Genomic DNA, 19,639 nt, shown 5'->3' with positions numbered 1-19,639 from the left:
AAAGTTGAGCAGCTTTTTATTTTACCTCAGATGACGAGACGATCGATCAAACCACAAACGAACCATTAAATCCTCTGCAGTAAAGATTTTGTTACAATACACAAGTACAAAAAATCAAATGTCCTTGAGTAAATGTACTTAGTTACTTTTCAACTCTTAGCATTCAGTACATTTTCACACACCTGAAGACTCATTTGTCTTCACATACATCAACAGATCCGCTCGTCATATAATCGCCGCTGCCGTGTCCTTCACGTCAGAGTGGATGTTACAACAGAACCAGCTGACGGCGCCGCTCAGTCTGTTTCACAGACCTCCACTTTCCTCAAACTCCTCCATGCTGTTCTGCAGTGACTGCTGGTCTGTTTATACGACCGCTCCTCAACAAGTTCAGTTTTTAAAACTAAACTCAGATTTTTAAAACCTCGTTGTGATGTCCTGTTCAAGGTTATGGAACATCAGTGTTGCAATATTCAAAAACTAAATATCAATATGTTAACACACAATATTGTTTCCAGCGTGTAAATCATTTCTGTCCGTTGTAGTTCTCACGTTGTCTCAGTAGGTGGCAGTAATGTAGCTGCTGCCACACAGAACCATGTCGGGCTGACAGACGGGTCATCGCATAGTGAAAATGTGACGGTGCTGATCCGACATTTTCTTTCCTGTTTATTTCAGACAGAAGTGTTCGGTTAAATATCTGAGAAAGCTTCAGTCACTCTGTGGATTAAAGCTTTTTATTAGGTGACAGTTTAGATAAAAAAATATAAACTGCTGCTTTACATCAGGATACTGAAACTTTACAAGAATTATATATAACTAAGAGGACATGATATGTTGATTCACCTTCACAGAATAACACTGATGGAAAAACTTTAACTTTAGCTTTGCTCCAAACTTCACAAACACACCGACCACAGCAGACGAGCTGCACGGAGAATCACTGTTTTACTGTGAAGCTCCAGAACCGTTCTGTGGACGCCGACACTTGGATGTGTGGGTGAGTAGATGTGTGAACAGGGTTCATGTTAATGAGCTTCAGAGATGTTGAGTAGTCTATTTTTTTACTTTGAGCAGAGTTGGGCTAGCAGTTTCCCCCTGCTTCTAGTCTTTATGCTAAGCTAACAACATCCTGACTTTTTAATTTCAGGGTTTAAAGGGGAAAGAGGAAAACACTGCAGTCCGTTAAATGTTTTAACATTTTTCCTTTTCTGATTCTGTAATAATAAATAAAACTTCCAGCAGGAGTTGCCCCTCCCAGAGTCTCTGATCTGTCATCTGATTTGTCCACAGCACCCTCAGGTGGTCTGGTGGAGCAGCACTATGGTGAACACATTGTCCTCTGACTCCACCCACGCTCCTCCCTTCAGTTCCAGCCTCACCTCCTCCCCCTGGCTCAGCGGCAGGAGGCTCACAGCCGTGACTGGCCCCTCCTCCGCCACCTCTAGCTGGTGTAGAGATGCCGGAGTCCCACCCGACCCCCGTGTCAGGACCACGTGGGCGGAGCCCAGCCGCAGGTCCAAGGTGAGGACAAACAAGTAGACGCCGTTCACCGGAGGCATGAAGCTGCCGCTATCAGAATACGAGTGACTGCCGCTCAGGGCTGCTTTAAACACAATGACGCCACTCGAGACGCTCAGAGGAGATCCAGCGACAAGCAGCAGTGAGGCTTCTGATAGGCTGGACGGGAGGGCGACAACACCTGGAGACAAAAGGTGAGTCAGAGGTTGAATAGGGGACCAGCCAGCTGCCAGGAAGCATGTTAGTTTAGCACGAAGAAAAATCCCCTTACCTACATTCTAACATTGTGTTAGTAAGTAGATTTTCCTCATTGCTAAATTTACATTAGCATTAAATCCACATGGCTCATTCCATGCAAACTCACCCAAAACCCAGAACTTTCCCCAGTTCATGTCAGGAATGTTTCTGACAAAACACACGTTGACCCATGTGTTTCACACTACATTAACACTACACTCAGTGCGTTTACATGCACAGCTTAGTCAGATTACAGCCATAGTTCGATTATGCTGCTCGATCAGACAATTGCAATTGTCCGAGTATACATGCCAGTGAGAAAATCGGATTATTGGTCCAGAGCATGTCATACCCTGGTACGCTAGGTGGTGCTGTACCCATTTCAACTAGAAACACCTCCGGCTGACCTCTTTACGTCACCAGCTGCCTCAGCATTCCAGAAAGATGGCGTACGAAGAGCGAGACGAAGCTGCATCTTTGTACACTTCGTATATGGTGAACATGATAATTACACAAACTAGATGCACAATGGTGCTCTTTCCTGTGGTGATTTCAGAGGAAAGACGCCACCGTCCTTCTACCTCCGGCTCACGGCCCCAGAGAAAAATCTTGTGCCTAAGTGTCATGTAAACGCACTGAGTAATACTACGTCAACACTACAGTAACACTACAGTAATACTACGTCAACACTACAGTAACACTACAGTAATACTACGTCAACACTACAGTAACACTACAGTAATACTACGTCAACACTACAGTAACACTACAGTAATACTACGTCAACACTACAGTAACACTACAGTAATACTACGTCAACACTACAGTAACACTACAGTAATACCACACTTGCCTGAATTGATTCAGAGGATTTTCTGAAAAAATATTTTGCAATGCATTGATGAATCAATATTTTTACCCACCTCCAATATCCACAAATATATTTAGTTACATTAGCACAGAGAGTAATCCACTGACTGATCAACACATTGGTAATCCGACCTGAAACTGACAGAAGTTAAGTTTCGTCCTCACTCACCTGATGTCTCCCTCCTGCTCCGATGGTTTCCTCCCCTCCCTCCTCCTCTCTTCTTCTCCTTCTTCCCCTCTTTGTTCTTCACCAGCTGCCACAGTTTATCGAGCTCCAGTGTGGCGTCAGATTCAGCGAGGATGTCGGCGTTACTGAAGACGTTCTTGAACACCCTCAGATGTTCCTCCAGCCCTCTCTTCAGCCACATCACCTCCACCAGCAGTTCGGCCTCCACACCACTGGGTGTTGAAGTGTTTGAGGTTTTCTCCTCCAGTCGGAGCACTTTCAGTTCCAGCTCCTCCACCGTTTTCTCCAAGTTCCACAGATCACTGCCGTCTCCTCCAAGCTCTGGACGCCTCCCTGCTGAATGGAGGAGGAGCTGACGCTCCCTGGCTAGAACTTCACTGCTGCTCCTCATGCTGCCAGGGAGCCAATCATCGTGGAGGATGTCGGAGGAGGATGGCTGGTCAGCAGACGGCACCTCCTCTCTGCCTCCTGGGGCCAGAAGGAGTCAAACATTAGTCTGGGAAGACAAAACTGAGCACGACAAACTGTGGTGTGTTGTAGCTTCTCACAGCTGCCACTAGATATCCTCATGACACCTAAAGAACCAGAAGCTGTTCAGACATCACTGGAACAATCATGAAGAGAGAAGTTCATGTAGAACATCTGCTGAATGAACAAGAAGGTCCAAATAATGCAGAATGAGTCAGAGACAGAGTTTCACAGAGTTTATAAAGTGTCTCCAACTCAACAACTCACTAAACTGACACATTTGTTAAGGGAGTCTGGGGACTTTCTCCACGGGGACAAAGAAGTCGCCTATATTGTTCCTGTTTAGTGTCTTTGTAACATGTGACATGTTTAGATCAATAACATGTTTCTTCTTTCATAAATTGAGTGTAAATGGTGAAATCAGTGTAAACAGTGTGTTCAAACAGCTGATCAATGTTGGCAGGTAAGACTTTAGCACTTTAGACACAGAAGCAGACAGGCTGGTACAGACATGCTGCCACAAACTGACACTTTTTACAAGGAGACAAACAACTTACAACAAGGACACAATGAGTTACATAGTCTCTCAATAAAAAAAGGAATCTCTGTCTGTGTGTGTGTGTGTGTGTGTGTGTTCCTCAAATGTCTCTGCAGATCAGGATCAGACTGACCTGAGAGTTTCAACATGGCTGCTGTTTGGTTTAAGGGTGTGCGACGTCACATTTGTTTGGACTACAATGATACCGGTAATAAATTATTTCATAAATGCTTCACAAATTCCATGAGCATTCTCACCCATAGCCACCACAGTCACGTGGGCACCAGAGCCAATCACTGCAGAGCTCACTTCCACGACAACAAGCGGATTTATACCTGCAGTGGCGAGCTGGACCGGGATTTTGCGGGTGGTTCGGTTCCGTTCTGTGCATCTAAACTGACTGATATGGGTAATAAGACTAAATGAGTCCAGACCGAGTCTGTTCCGGATGTGAGGAGATCCGGATATGTGAGGACAACAAAGTGGAATCGGAATCTGTGGATGTTCGTGTGTAGCTAGCTGCTAGCCGCTAGCAGCTGCTTGCTGCTAACACGGCCCAGCTCGGCCGGCCCAGTTGACGGACACACCGGCAGGTCCAGAACCAGACTTAGGGTAAATAATGTCCGCCACGCTTTTTCACGAACATTGCCGTCATGTTTGCTTTGTGTCTGGTGCAGGAAGAAACAGTAAGAACCGGCTTTTGTCACGAAAGTGTCCAAGCAAGCAAGTTTTGATGTTGAGGAACAGGAAGTTGTGTGAGGGATGCCGGAAGTGATACAGACAGCGACAGAGATGGCGAGTTGAGAGATTTGTGACATTTAGTGTGTTTAGTGTAGTGTGTTTATTGTGTGTAGTGGAGTCAGTTTTTTGTGTTGTGAGTCAAAACAAGGAGGACATGCTGAATGTGGAGCAGGCAGGAATGAGCTGAGGAGCCCTGAGCCTGAGGCATTGCCTGCATTTAAATGTAAATAGTTACATATAACTTTGTAAATTTCAAAAACTTGTGCAGAAATTTAGTAGACAACAATTTATTTGCATTATAACTAATACAATTGGTTCATTAAACATATTTGTGGTTTTCACAGTAAAAAATCAAACTTTTTCCTACTTGGATTTTCTGTTACTTTGTGATTTTTTTTAGGTCCATAGTGTTAATACAGTATGTCATGAAATGAAAACATAACTGTACAGTCACATGTGAGCTTGTGCTGAAAATAATGACACTAAACAAGGCAAGGTAAATAGTTTTTAAGGTGAAATATAATGGTAAAATCAAAAGTGGTCAAAAACAGCCAGTTATATCCCTGATGTCCTGACACCTTCAAACACAACATCATTTGGCCTCCATGAAAAAGCTACTTAACCTCCCACCCTTCTATAGAATACAGACTTCCTACGGGCACTGCACTCATGTTTATAAAGTTTGTTTTAACTCAACAACTCTTAAAATCACTACATTCGTTAATGGAGTCTGGTGATCTTGCTGTTACTGGTTCTGCTGGATTGGATCAATACACTGAGTGAAATCTGCTGGTTCTCACCTGGACTGTTCCCCAGCAGGGAGGTTATGCTCAGGTTGTGCCGCCTCAGCTGTTCCTGCACGTTCCCCAGCTGCTCCTTCAGGGCTGGGATGGAGTGGGCCTCCTGGTCCTGGACGGGCCACTCCAGAAACTCCATCACCTCCTCCCCCATCAGCTGCTCCAGCACGTCGCTGTGTCGGCTGGCATCCTTCAGCAGAGAGTCGAAGGAGCCCGACAGGTGCTGCATGTTTGCAACCAGCTTCCTGTCTGACTCCTTCAGGCCTGAGACCTCCGCCAAACCCATTTTCACCGAGCTGCTCAGCTGGGTCAGACTGTGGTCCAGAGTCCTGATCCTGGTCTGCTCCGAGGCCAGAGCCTCCTTCACCTGCACAGTGACCGAGGAAAGAAAGCTGAAATATAAATTTCTTCGTCTGATGCCTGAAGGTGCCACAAACACAAAAATAAACTTCATAACTTTTTTGTCATTTGAATATACGTTTCTGTTTTTATGATTCAATTGTCTTCAGTACGGAAGCCCTGAGGGTCAAGTGCAGATCCACAGAAGTCAGATCTAATTAGCTTTCTCTGTTTATGACCTGAGAACCTGAGGGAAACAGTTTAGTGAGAGTGACCTTCATCTGCGACTACGTGGAGAAAATAATCTGTGAAAGTGATGGCAGATTATAACGTTCCTCACACAGAACAGGTGTGTGTTGTGTTGTGTGATAACATGAGGTGCTGCTGCCTCTGCTGGTCAACGTGAGTTTTACTCTTCACTCTCTTTCAGTTTTCTTCTTCTTCACTGTTTTCTGGGAAAAAAGTGAAAATAAAACTTTCCAGAACAAACAACAACAACAACAAAAACATCTTGTGTGAAGATTTTTTTCTCTGTCATTTCTTTTCTTCCTGAAAATGTTTAAACATTCAAACATTTGACTTCAACCAGCTATTTTTTTTTTTGCAGCTACCAAAATTTTTTCCATCAGTTTCACACAAAAAGAATCTCCTGAAAACTAAAATGTTCTGGTTCTTCTATCAGAACTCTGAGCTGGTGTTGGTTTGGACTGCGTCGTCATCAGGACTCACCTGCTGGAGGTCATGTTGGAGCACCTGCACAGCTGGCTCCCAGTTGCTGGCTCCGCCCCACTGCCCCGCCCCTACTTCGCTGGTCTCCTCCAGGGCTAATCGGTTCTCATTGGCCAGCTCCGTCACATTGGCCACACCCCTCTCCAGTCGCGTCATGGCGGCCTTCAGCGCCTTACAGTCGCAGTCTGCAGACGAGTTGTGCTTGTAGAGGACAGTGTACAGGTAGTCCACGTCCGAGTCCGCCTCCTGCAGCCGCATGTCATGCTGGCTGAGGTTCCCCGCCAGCTCCTCCACCCGCCTCAGCACCACCTCCTTCGCCGCCTCCACTTCCAGCCCCGTCTCCATGAACTGGATCTGACTGTTCCGGGCCGTCTGGTTGATCCGTGTGTCCAGCTGCTTTAAGTCCCGCCTCAGCTGCTGGATGCTTCCCGAGGTCACCTCCACGTCCTCCATCAGCCCGCCCACCTGCACCACCACACAAGGAAGGACAAAGAAACTGTGTTATGATTTAATCATTCTGTTACTGGAACCGAGCCGCCTTCACTCTCAGTGAAACAATTTGTCTCCTGGACTTATTTTATTTCTTTATCCAGCAAAACAGTTCTAACGATTCCGTCAGATAAAGTTTTTATATTTATATTTATATTTTATATGACCAGAATGCTTTGTGACTCCTGCGCCTTGATGTTTGTGTGTGTGAGGCCATGTTTCTATTGTCTCACACACACACACACACACACACACACACACACACACACAGGATGTGTTCGCACCTTCACTGTGTTGTTAACCACCATGTTGTCCAGACGCTCGACAGCCTCCCACAGCGCAGAGGTGTCTGAGGTCTCCAGGGGGTGGAGGGGAGGCAGGTGCTCCTCCACCTGAACCTCAGCGGTCTGATCCTGGTCCAGCTTGAGCTCCACCAGGGAGGCGTTCATGGCCTGCAGGCTGACCTGGGATCACACAGAATGAAGTGACTAATGATACATTCAATATTTTGTCAATAAAATTCTGCTTGTTACAGATTCACACTGATGAGACTCTGACAATAAAAACATTAAAACATGGAAACATTGTATGAAGATTATGTAAATGTTGTCCACTGACCTGCAGCATCTTGTGGTGGCGCTTCAGCTTCATGTCGATGTCCATCTTGAAGTTGGTGAGGTTGTAGTGAAGCATTGCATGCTGGGAGTGCAGCCTGTCCTCCGTGTCTCTCCGCTGGCTCTCCATCTGCTCCCGGACCTCCCTGACCTGCCGAAACACCTCCTCCAGTTTGGCATCCAAGCGCTCCTCCTCCACCTCGTCGTCGGGGCCGTCCGGAGGCCCCGCCTGCAGCTCCGCCCCCAACTGGCTGCTCTTCAGGTGGGCCACGTCACGTGCCAGGTCCCCCACCTGTCGGCTCAGGTGCTCTAAGGAGCGGTTGAAGCCCTCCAGGAGCGGGTTCAGCTGGGACATGATCAGTGTCATCATCTGGTGAACAGGGAGTGTGGCGTTGGTATCTAGGGAACAAAATTACTGCAATGTAAATCCAGACAATGACAGAAGACCTGAACTCTGTGACACGACTGGTTCTTATCAAGCCCGGTTTACTGTAATGGATACCTGACGTGGCTCATGTTTAAACTGCTGTTATGCATCTAGGCATTGATAATCCATCAAGGAAACACAGAGAATAATAGAACAATAATTCAGTGTTTAATGTGCAGAAGATATGAACTTATTAGGGTTCATCCTCTGGGGATAATGGACCTTTTTATCTAAAGCTATTCTTAACAGGCGAGCACACAAACACACACCCTCCCTGGTGATTCAAGGCTCTCTGGGGAACACCAGTTTAGTCACGCTGCTATAAAATGGAACCAGTTTAGTTCCCAAACTGGAACATAAACAGACCCGGCCCGCCTGGAAACCCGTCCAGCAGGGAAACAAAAACACCTGAAAACGGCTGAGTTTCTGTCTGTGATGTTGATGTTTCTGACAGTGAGGGCGGCACAAACACTCAGACTGAAGCCAGAACACACACCAGTCCTTCAGCTGGACCTGGTTCAGGATGAGACCCCTCAGGGTTACGTGGATCCATCTGATCCAGCCTGTTGTCGTTCTGATCTCTGGAGTCTGACACAAACCCAACTGTGCCTCCATTTCCTGCTTTTTATCTGCCTCACTGATCCAGACAGACTCCAAATGAGAAGGTTAGAGCTGAACACAAAGAGTTCTCAGTGAACCAGCAGAGTTCAGTCACTGAGACATCCTGACAGCTGAGAGCATCAAATATTTATAAAATGTTGGATTATATCACTTGGATGGTCCTGCTGAAACAACAGCAGCTAAACTTAAAGAACTAACACTGAATTATGGAGAAAATGCCTTTAAGTCCACATGAAACTGAAGGCAGAGTGTTCAATGCTTCTGCACATTTATGTCTCTTGTACTGACAGTCAGTAGCCACTAGTGTTAGTGCTGAATCTGAGTTAAGTCCCCCGTCGGCAACTAGCTGTCCAACCGGGAGCTCCAATGTTGCAGTACCAAGGTGGTTTCATTGCCCGGTTTTGGCTCCTGAAAGCCCCGGGCTGGTCAGCTAATAGGATCTCTAATGTTAGTTGCATGACTAAATGAGCAGGTGCTAGCAGCAGCTAACTCTGTAAACCACTTCAGTGCTGGTTCAGGCAGAGCAGCTGGAGGATGTTAGAGTGAAAACCAGAAAACATGTCTCCATGAAAGATGATCCAGCTTCTTCTTCAGTTTCTGCTCGTTTCTGATATGAACTCTCAAAGTCTAAGACTGGTTGATGGTGGATGGTGTGATGTTATTGGTTGAAAGTGGTTCAGTGTTAATGAATGTTAATGGGTCAGTTTAAAGTTCAGACTAGGTTCTGGGGTCGACGTTAACTTCAGGTTCAGTTTAGATCCGGAGGCCCAGGAATGTGTTGCAGCAACCAGGGTCCTCACAGGTACAGGAAAACAAACTTGAGTGTGTGTGTTTTCCTCAGGTTACTGCTGACACACACACACACACACACACACACACACACACACACACACACACACACACACTCTCTCTCTCTCTCTCTCTCTCTTTCATCACAACCTGTTTCCATTACATTCCATTACTAAACTGTTCCCACATGCTGCAGTACAGTGAGGCCACGCTGTGACAGGAAGCTCCAGGTCACCTCAGACTCCAGCTGCAGGGGTACTGAGGGGGCGGAGCTGCAGGGATACTGAGGGGGCGGGGCTGCTGGGCTACTGAGGGGGCGGGGCTGCAGGGCTACCGAGGGGGCGTTTTAAGGTTGAAATCCAACACAGCCCTGTCCATATAATGACTGTCAGAGTGATTTATGGAGATGAGCTGAGACGACTTCCTGTTCGGACAAAACAAGTCTGTTACAACACTGTGGTTCTGTTTGGTTCTCCTGACGTTCTGCTGTAAATGTCACAGTGGAAGGAAAGACGACACTTTAAATGCACACACACACACACACACACACAGCTACTTTTCTGAATTTTATTTTATGGTGAACTGCTCCTTTCAGGATGATGTAATGCTGGCTGGTCAGTGGGGTCAAAGGTGAAAGAGAACAGATCACTGTGGGAACCTGAGAGTGAGGCCGGTCCCCAAACAAGCTCCACACAGGATGGAGGAAGTGTGTGTGTGATGTAATGCACATGCTGGTCTGGTGACACAAGAAGTGTAATATAGTGTCAACTTAACACACACACCCACACACATACACACAGAGGATTTCCTGCGGGGGAGAGAGTGTGTGTGTGTGAGAGAGAGAGAGAGAGAGAGAGAGAGAGAGAGAGAGAGAGAGTGTGTGTGTGAGAGAGAGAGAGAGAGAGAGAGAGAGTGTGTGTGTGTGTGTGTGTGTGTGAGAGAGAGAGAGAGAGAGAGAGAGAGAGAGAGAGAGAGAGAGAGAGAGAGAGTGTGTGTGTGAGAGAGAGAGAGAGAGAGAGAGAGAGTGTGTGTGTGTGTGTGTGTGTGTGTGCAGGTGTGTATCAGACATCAGGATTATCTTCACATCTTGGCAGATTCTAACTGATGTGACTGTATTAAAGAAGTTTAAAGACAAACTGGAGTTCTGAAAACTCCTTATTTCTTTGATGCAGAGTAAATGTTTTAAAAATGATCTGTCTCCCTCAGTTACTTTACCTCTTTCAAAACTTAAAAGTCCACATGAAACTGAAGGCCGAGTGTTCAATGCTTCTGCACATTTACGTCTCTTGCACTGACAGTCAGTAGCCACTAGTGTTAGTGCTGAATCTTCCTTAGTAAAACCTATTTTAAAAAACTAGACGATGATTATTTCATTTACGTGGAGCTATAAAACACATTGGATCAGAAAGGGGCGTCTGTGCACAAGTGAATCTGGCCCTCCCAGATAGTGTGAAGTATAAATATTCGATGCATCTCCTGCTGGCTGGACATGGAGCGAGAGGATTCCCTACTCGATCGATGCTATTGTGATGTCTCCCACCCACTTTGTAAAATCACTTTATAGAATTCGGATTAATGGAGGACTATCAAATATTTTTGATTTAGAAAGCGGATGTCAAGGTTGACCAGTGTCTCCGCTCTTATTTTCCATCTTTAAAGAGCCCTTGAGTCGCTGGATAAGACAGAACAAGAAGATAAGGGGATCATAGTGTCCCAGGAAGAACACAAAATTGCCTTTTTCACAGATGATATTCTGATATACTTGGAGCATCCATCTGCTTCCCATCCAGAATTACTCACAACCCTGAGGGAATTATCAGGTTATAAACTAAACACCAACAAATCTCAAATTTTGACATTTAATTACTCTCCCAGCCAATCCATCAGAGAGGAATTAAAGTGAGTTGGGAATCAAAGTCAATTAAGTACCTAGGTGTTAATATTCCTAAACATTTGAACACGATTATATCAGAGAACTATGACCCCTTAATTTCCAAAATCAAATCTGACCTGACCCGATGAAATCTAGTGCCCTTCATTAGGATTAGGACAGAGGGTAGAAGCAGTAAAAATGATACCCAGATTATTATATCTGTTCTAAAACATACCAGCAGAACATCCAAAGGGGAAATTTCAATAATTAGACAAATTAATATCCAGATTCATCTGGCAGAGGAAGAGGCCAAGAATTCACTATAAGACTCTTCAACTAGCAAAAGACAAAGGAGGTGAATATTGAAAATTACTTCCAAGTGGTGCAGATAAAAATTTTAGTTAACATCTGTAACCCGTCTCATGAAGCGAAGTGGAAATACATAGAATGTCAGATATCTTAGATATCCATTGATAAAAATGTCAATTAAGATCTGGCACAGGGTAGTCAATGAAAACAAGTTCAGTCCTCTCACATCAGACCAGCAGAGGCGCACCAGGAACACCTGATGTCAAGTCCAGTTACATTCTGCCAAAACTCACCAGGAAGGTGGTGTTCCTGGGCCGAGGTGTTGTTGGGTTCCTGGTCGTTCTGTTCACGGTCCGGGTCGGCACGCTGCTGCTGGAGCCGCTGCTGGAAACCTGTAACACAGAGGGAAGAGATGTAAGTCGGGGTGGTTCTGAAGTCTGTGGGCCCGAGCAACACTTCAGAGGAACATCATCTGTAAACTGAGAAATCTGGTTCTGTACTCATCGACCCGTTAACTCCTGCAGGCACATCGAGTTTCTCAGAACCAGGATCAGATGTTCAAACAAATCATCAGGATGTGAAGCTGGAGACTGAATCCACAGACAGAAGGAATCTTCTCCACGATGGCCACCTGCCTGCTTTATTTACTCCTACTGATGTTTTCATGATCGACTCGAACAACGTGTTTCTTTCATCGTGCTGATGAAGCTTCATTAATCTGACCTGACCTGAGATGAGAGACCAACAGGAAGTCAGACAGACGGGTAGCGAGGGAGACAGAGGGGCTGATGGGAAGTCGGCTCATGTATTTGGGGATTTCTCAGTTCTGTTTCCTCAGTTTTTTGTTTCACTTGAGTTCTTTGTTAAAGTAAAAACCAGCAGGAACCAGAAGTTCTGGACCCATGACCTGCCGTCAGCGGCGAGGGCAGAATCAACTCGACACTGGAGAGGATCTGCAGCATCATCAGATCCGTTTCCGGCATCATTTTAACTCCTCAGCACAGACTAACACTTTTCTCTTTCTGTTTCTGGTTCTGTTTGTGTGTTTGTCTGCAGGATAACAGAAAAACTATTGGCCCCATGTTCATAAACCCATTTAAGTTTCCATGAAACAGACGGTGGAGTTCAGAGGAGGGACGACTCGCCACGTGAAGATGGACTGAGCAGAACCATGTCAGCAGCACGAACACACCTTCATTCTCTCCAGAACCCTGTCAGTCAGTTTCTGGTCCGTCTGGATGACGTACAGAAGGTGGACACATTAACAGAAACACCTGGACACTCTGCTGCAGATCCAATCTCAGGTCAGCTCATGACTCCCCTCGCCTGTCCTTCATGGTGTTCCTGTTATTGTGTCCAGGTCCATTACATCGACTTCAGCTCTCAGGAAGTGGGTTCAATCAGAGGCGTGGTGGGAGTGGACTGCACCGTGTCAATCTGTGTGTGTGTGTGTGTAACTGCCTCTTTGTTTGCCTTTCTTTATTCAGTCGAGCATCTAAAGGTCAAAACTCTATTTTAGTCTAAACTCTTTCCAAAAACATCGACTGTTTTCACTCTCAGTGACATCATACAAATACTTCATGTTGAGTGGACCACATGTATTCTGCAGTACTGCAGTACCACATGTATTCTGCAGTACTGCAGTACCACATGTATTCTGCAGTACTGCAGTACCACATGTATTCTGCAGTACTGCAGTACCACATGTATTCTGCAGTACTGCAGTACCACATGTATTCTGCAGTACTGCAGTACCACATGTATTCAGCAGTACTGCAGTACGTCACCTCCACAGACCTTCAGTCTACAACTTAGACTCTGAACTAAAAGTTCACATGACTCAAACCTGACCGAGAGCCTTTTACCCAGCAGTGAAAACTCTTATCTTATCAACGCAGCTTCTTATGAAAGGAATACAGAAACACAGGAGTGGAAGTAACACAGTACAAATACTAAGTTACTGTAGTTCAGTAGATGTGTCATGTATCTGTACTCTGAGTATCTGCTGCTCTCTACATCTGAACACAGCAGACGGAATGTGGAGAAGGTGTGTTAGTGTCTCGTATCTGCAGCCAGAGGGAGACTTCACAGCATGTACTCTTTACTTTTACTGGAGTGAACAAGCTGAATCAGTACTTTGTGTTGAGAGACAAATGTTTCCCATTGGCAGGAAATGTGAAACAAGCAGCAGCCTAATGTCGCTCACCCACCGAGCAGGTCAGCAGTCAGACGACCAGGATCAAGCCCCGCCCACCTTAGGTTAAAACAAACAGTCCAACACAAAGCTCCGCCTCTCTCTGCATCCTCAGCTCCATCAGGTCACAGTAACATTAGTCACATCCACCATCAGGCTGCTGAGACCTCCGACCTCCTCATCACCTCCGTCACAGGACGACCCCCTCCTCCACTGTGTGACTCACTGTGTGTTTATAGGCCGAGGAAGTGGGAGGGCTGACCTCAGAGCTGAGTCCTGTAACAGCGACCGACCCACACCCTCTTCCCCCGGGGGGGGAGGGAGGTGCAGAGGGGGAGGGAGGTGCAGAGGGGGAGGGAGGGTGGTGCAGAGGGGGAGGGAGGGAGGTGCAGAGGGGGAGGGAGGTGCAGAGGGGGAGGGAGGGAGGTGCAGAGGGGGAGGGAGGTGCAGAGGGGGAGGGAGGTGCAGAGGGGGAGGGAGGGAGGTGCAGAGGGGGAGGGAGGTTGGACCGTCTCCTGACCTGAGCTGAAGGTTTCTTGAAGCTGAGCGTCGCTCTGCACTTCACAGCTTCCTCACTTTGTTAAAGAGGCAAAAATGAGTCAGAGTGTGTGTGTGTGTGTGTGTGTGTGTGTGTGTGTGTGTGTGTGTGTGTGTGTGTGTGTGTAGATGGATGTTAAGTCAAACCAAACATGGACGTTGACTGATGACAGTAGAGCAGCTGAGCGATCGTACCTGTTTCAGATCCTCCAATTGAAGCAGAGCTTCCAAAATCCAGCTGAGCAGCCGAGACTGTCCGAGACAAACGCAACACAACACACACACACACACACACACACGTACACACACACACTCCCTCAGTGAACCAAAGTTGAGGCATTTCTGTAAAAGGATATTTAAAAATAGACTCCAGCACAGTAAACAGAAACACCAATGAAAAAATCAGTGAAAACAGACCGAGTCAGTCCATCAGTGTTAAAACACCAGAACTGCCCTTTTAACAGAACGTCATGGTCACAGCAGTTCTGACCCGACTCTGACCCACCTGTGTCCTCACAGTTGTGTCCTCCGTGTCCCGGACAGCAGCGCCACAGCAGAGCAGTGACGACCTTCTGTGTCTGCCTGTAGATCGGCCGCATGGATGTTTTGTACCTGCACACACACGCACGCACGCACACACACACACACACACACACACACACACACACACACACACACACACACACACACACACACACACACTTGAGTTTCTGTCTGGTACTGTCTGTGGAGACGTGGTGGAATCGTCTCTCCTCCGTTCTGACTGATGGAAAAGTAAACTTCTTCATCAGAGTCATATTCTACAGTCACTTGATGGCTGTTTCTACTGATTCCACTGTTTTTAAGTCCAATGTCTGAGAAATCTGACTATTTTTGGAGCAACCAAAAGTTTCCCTACAGGAAGTTTATTCCCAGCTGTGAGGAGGAGTCGGACCAGAAGCAGCCAGACCCATTTGTCTTAAGACCATTAGAAATAAAACCACTCGAGACCCTCATCAGGCCTGAAAAGAGAAAAGTATTAAGAACCGTACAAAAGGGAGACAAATTGTGGTCGTTGTGTACTCACATGACGAGCTGGCAGTCCGGCTTCCCGCTGGGACAGGGACTCTGGGCCTGGATGATGTACTTCTCTGTCCCACACGTCTCCGCCATGGTAACAACACGCTGCTGCACCAGTGCACACCAGTTCCTGCACACACACACACACACACACACAGTGACAATAATGATGTGTGTGTTCCAGGAAGACAGATCTTTAGCCTGGAACACACACACACACACACTCCTGCTGATGTGCTGATCTGCAGTTTGTTGTTGCCTCCTGCCTGTTCGGGGTCAGAGGTCAAATATGGCGTCCTTCCCTCGCAGACCACCAGCACCTTCACACTCACAGCTTTTCAAGCACAGGTGAGTCTGAAGGCGTCAGCAGCTGGAACAGCTTCAGAGATCAGATCTCTAATCTTCATTCAGTTCATCTGTCACACTGAACTCACTGCAGCTTCTCTCCTTCATGTGATGGAGCTTAATCTCACACATCTCCACCTCCATCCTCATTCAGTCTGAGTAAAAATATTTCTGAATGTTCCATTTAAATAAACTACGTGAGGCGAGTCCGAACAAGGTGACGCCTCCTCGCTGAGACAAAGATCCAAGTGATGGGATGGTGCTGATGGATCTCACTGTTAGAGAACAGGAAGTCTGACTCTTTCCAGGAGTCTTCGTTGTGATGAATGAGTGTCATTTCCTGAAGTTGAGTATTGCCTACATTTCCCAGAATGCATTAACAACCCACAGAAAACCTGCCAGAAGCTGTTTTGGTAGTTGAAGAGTTAGAAAGGAACACACATGTTCCATCTCCCCAACCTGACGACCTCACCAGGCTCCACTGACAGTCTCAGTGACTGTAGAGTGAGGAAACACTTCAGAGCCTCCCATCCTTCATATAAGACCCAGACCCAGACCCAGACCCAGACCCAGACCCAGACCGGTCTATGGGGTCATCTCACTCTCTGTTGGGGTTTTACAATTTAAATAGGGTCCACACTTGGAAAACATCACAGAATAACTGCTGTACTGTGTTGAAATGTTCCAACACAAACATCCAGCCATTCAGCTAAATGTTGTGCCATCAGTCATTTTGTGAGAGGAGGCGCAGCACTCCTCAGTTTGGACCCAGAACCCTCAAATCTGCAGATCTGTCTTCTTTACTGGGCTCAGAGAGTCTCAGTGTCACAGATGCGATCAGTAAAACCCTCGATGTGTCAGACTGAGCTCTGTGCTGGAGAGCAGGCTGAGGAAAACAACATGAACACTTATCAGTGTGGATCTAACCTCAGACCATCCTCAGTCTGAGAACAGCTCTTTAAATATCCACCTTTCATCTGGCAGCTGTGTGTCCTGATAACAGATGGATGAGCAGCAGACGATGCCTTCATGGTCCCGTTATCTGCAGCTCTCTTTCATCTGAACGTGTCAGCTGAGCTGCTTCTTCTGCCGAGTTGAACAGAAGCAGCTCTGTGGAGGCCGAAGGTCACAAATCTCAGCCAGGACGTCCACCATGACCAGACAGGAAGACTGTGTGTATACTTCAAAATAAAGAGCGTGAACTGTGGATCTCTCCGCAGCAACGTTCAGATTGATGTCATCAGGGATCAACAGGTGGGATTTTTTCAGGGTTGTTTATTAGTAATGATTAGTGGGAAGTGATGACATGTAACCACGTACATTTACTCAAGTACGACACTTTACTTGAGTATTTCCACTCCTCTACATTCATTTGATAACTTTAGTTCCTGCGTCAGAGCTGAAGTGTTTTCTGATCAGCAGTTAGACACAAACACACTGATAATCAGTTAACGGACTAAATCAAGAACTCTAGAATGATCCGGTAACGTTTCTCTTCTGAGGCCAACAGAACTTTTTTTCACCTCCACTTCATCAGCACTTAACTGCCTGTTGACCTCTGACCTCCGAGCAAAGAGGTGGAATGAGTTCTACTCTGTAGTTCTACTGGAGGAAACACCGTCACCTGTGTTTGCTCAGTTGATGAGGGAACAGGATAGGACATAACAATGACAGGAGATGTGGAGCAAGACAGAAGAAGCTACTGCAGCGGAGAAACAAGTATAAAAGAAATGCTTAGAATGAGCAGACCTGGCAACCCTCACGGCACAAAGAGTGTTAGTGAACGTGTCATTAAAGCAGTTTAACGTGGGGGAGGGTTTGTTTGGTTTACAGCCCTCAGGGAACATTTTATCTGTGAATCTGTGGACGGGTCCTGCGGTTTTGTGTTTGGATGTGGGTCCGAGTAACGACGGAGGCCCGAGTGAGCACACGGCAAAATATGTCACCTGACAGTTTGAACCCTCAGATTCCGTCTGTCGGTGTTCAACAGCACACAAACATCCTGCCGACGCAGGAAGGAGAGCTGACGACTACAGAGTGACGCTCTCAAACTGTACTGAACATCACAGACCTATGAACACACGGAGCAAAATGGAGGACGGACAGAGGACACCTACAGCCTGTGTGTGTGTGTGTGTGTGTGTGTGTGTGTGTGTGTGTGTGTGTGTGTGTGCTACTATACATTGTGATTACAGTGAAAACTGCAGTGAGTCTGTAACATTTTCTTCACACTGGTGGAACAAGACTGCACATCAGCTGTGTGACACCGAGCCCATCAGAGGTTCTGATGGTCCGGGTTAGTATGTGATCACGTCATCATACTGAAAATATTAAATGTTTAATTCACAAACAGAAAGTCTCCACATCACAAACACATTTTCACTTTGTAAAGAACTAAACTGACAACTCAAATCATTTCACTTACAAAAATAACTAATAAATAAAATAATAATCATCTGGAGGAGTTTTTACCTGAAATGTTTCATATGTAAGTGTGTTCCCGCCTGGAGCCATTTTGGCAGTGCCTGTCGCCCAATCAGAATGCATGAACTGTTAACGAGGAGCTGACGTGAACCCACCTGTCCCCTGTGGTCTGGATGCTAACAGGCTAGCTAAGGCTAGCAAGCTAACTGTGTTCACACGTACAGATTATCCAAAAGATGGCGACCAACAACTGGCACCGAGTGTACCATCTCTCTCTCTCTCTCTCTCTCTCTCTCTCTCTCTCTCTCTCTCTCTCTCTATATATATATATATATATATATATATATATATATATATATATATATATATATATATATATATATATATATATATATACACACACACACACACATAAATATGTATATATATGTATATATAGTAAAAAGTCAAATACTAAGATTGCATGTATAACTTTTTATAGAACGTACTTGAGTAGAAGAACTCAGTTACTTCTTGCTGCTGCCTCTCAGACCTCAAATATAAACTGTGAGAAGCTGGAGGAGTCACATGTTAGTTTCCCGACAGTCTGATTGATCTGTGACCAGACCGATCAATCAGATCTCCACTGTGTCACCAGCTGTCCTCAGAGCCGCTGAGACAACAGGCAGTAAGTGAAGCTCGAGTTGGACTCACCCGGTCCGGGTCGGCTGGCTCCCTCTGTCCTCCAGCAGGGCGGTGTGTGTCACCTGGAGGAGAGGAGAGAACACTGCTCCTCCTCCTCCTCCTCCTGCTCTTCCTCCCAGCTCCTCCTCCTCCTCCACCTCTGGGTCTCGTGGTCTCACCTCACAGTGAGCACTCACCAGTAAGCCCAGTACTAGAACCAGTTCTCCCACTGCTGTCATGTCTGCTGTTGTCCACACCACTGAGTGGAGGCTCACACGACCACCAGCTGCTTTTAAACAGCTGGAGGAGAGAGAGAGGGTGGAGGGAGGAGGCCACGCCTCCTGCTTCCTCTGCTGCTGGAGTGTTTATAACTCTGTGAGGTGGAGGGGAAGTCCATCAGGACCGGTCCAAACCACTCAGACAGATGCCAAGTCAGAGAAAGTAAAAAGTCAATAATGTCGGAGTGATAATGTGACTTACCTTTTCATAGGGAGGAAGGAGGAGGAGGAAGAGGAGGAGGAGGAGGAGGACAAGTTTATGAAAGAAGAAACATGTTATTGATCTAAACATGTCACATGTTACAAAGACACTAAACAGGAACAATATAGGCGACTTCTTTGTCCCCGTGGAGAAAGTCCCCAGACTCCCTTAACAAATGTGTCAGTTTAGTGAGTTGTTGAGTTGGAGACACTTTATAAACTCTGTGAAACTCTGTCTCTGACTCATTCTGCATTATTTGGACCTTCTTGTTCATTCAGCAAATGTTCTACATGAACTTCTGTCTTTCAGTAGAAACATGGAGTCTGATTGTCTCAGTGATGGACGGTTCGTTTCATACAGAGCAGGAAGTGACATCACATCAGTGTGG

General features: G+C 46.3%; 1 protein-coding gene across 2 annotated transcripts; it reads right to left on the bottom strand.

The window, feature by feature from the left end:
- Positions 1–19,034, bottom strand: mmrn2a (multimerin 2a). 2 transcript variants are annotated; one of them, XM_037122935.1, is made up of 11 exons: positions 18,802–19,034; positions 15,347–15,469; positions 14,786–14,892; positions 14,476–14,532; positions 11,843–11,941; positions 7,535–7,929; positions 7,201–7,380; positions 6,428–6,892; positions 5,363–5,726; positions 2,798–3,283; positions 1–1,702 (listed from the first exon to the last, which is right to left on the bottom strand). In XM_037122935.1, the coding sequence occupies exons 1-11, from the start codon at positions 19,008–19,010 to the stop codon at positions 1,299–1,301; spliced, it is 2,889 nt and encodes a 962-aa protein (XP_036978830.1). In that variant the 5' UTR covers positions 19,011–19,034; the 3' UTR covers positions 1–1,298. The 2 variants fall into 2 exon arrangements, with proteins under 2 accessions (XP_036978830.1, XP_036978831.1); XM_037122936.1 differs by lacking the exon at positions 14,476–14,532.
- Between the last annotated feature and the right edge of the window lie 605 nt (positions 19,035–19,639).

Source organism: Acanthopagrus latus, chromosome 15 (assembly GCF_904848185.1).
Source record: "Acanthopagrus latus isolate v.2019 chromosome 15, fAcaLat1.1, whole genome shotgun sequence".
NCBI classification, from domain to species: domain Eukaryota; kingdom Metazoa; phylum Chordata; class Actinopteri; order Spariformes; family Sparidae; genus Acanthopagrus; species Acanthopagrus latus.
This window is presented reverse-complemented; position numbering and strand designations above follow the sequence as displayed.

Excerpts from the sequence above, each read along its gene's own strand:
- mmrn2a (XM_037122935.1), bottom strand. The coding sequence starts at position 19,010 with ATGACAGCAGTGGGAGAACTGGTTCTAGTACTGGGCTTACTGGTGAGT. Across the intron at positions 14,893-15,346 it reads CCGGACTGCCAGCTCGTCAT|GTACAAAACATCCATGCGGC; the intron begins GTGAGTACACAA and ends GTGTGTGTGCAG. Across the intron at positions 14,533-14,785 it reads ACACAACTGTGAGGACACAG|TCTCGGCTGCTCAGCTGGAT; the intron begins GTGGGTCAGAGT and ends TGTCTCGGACAG.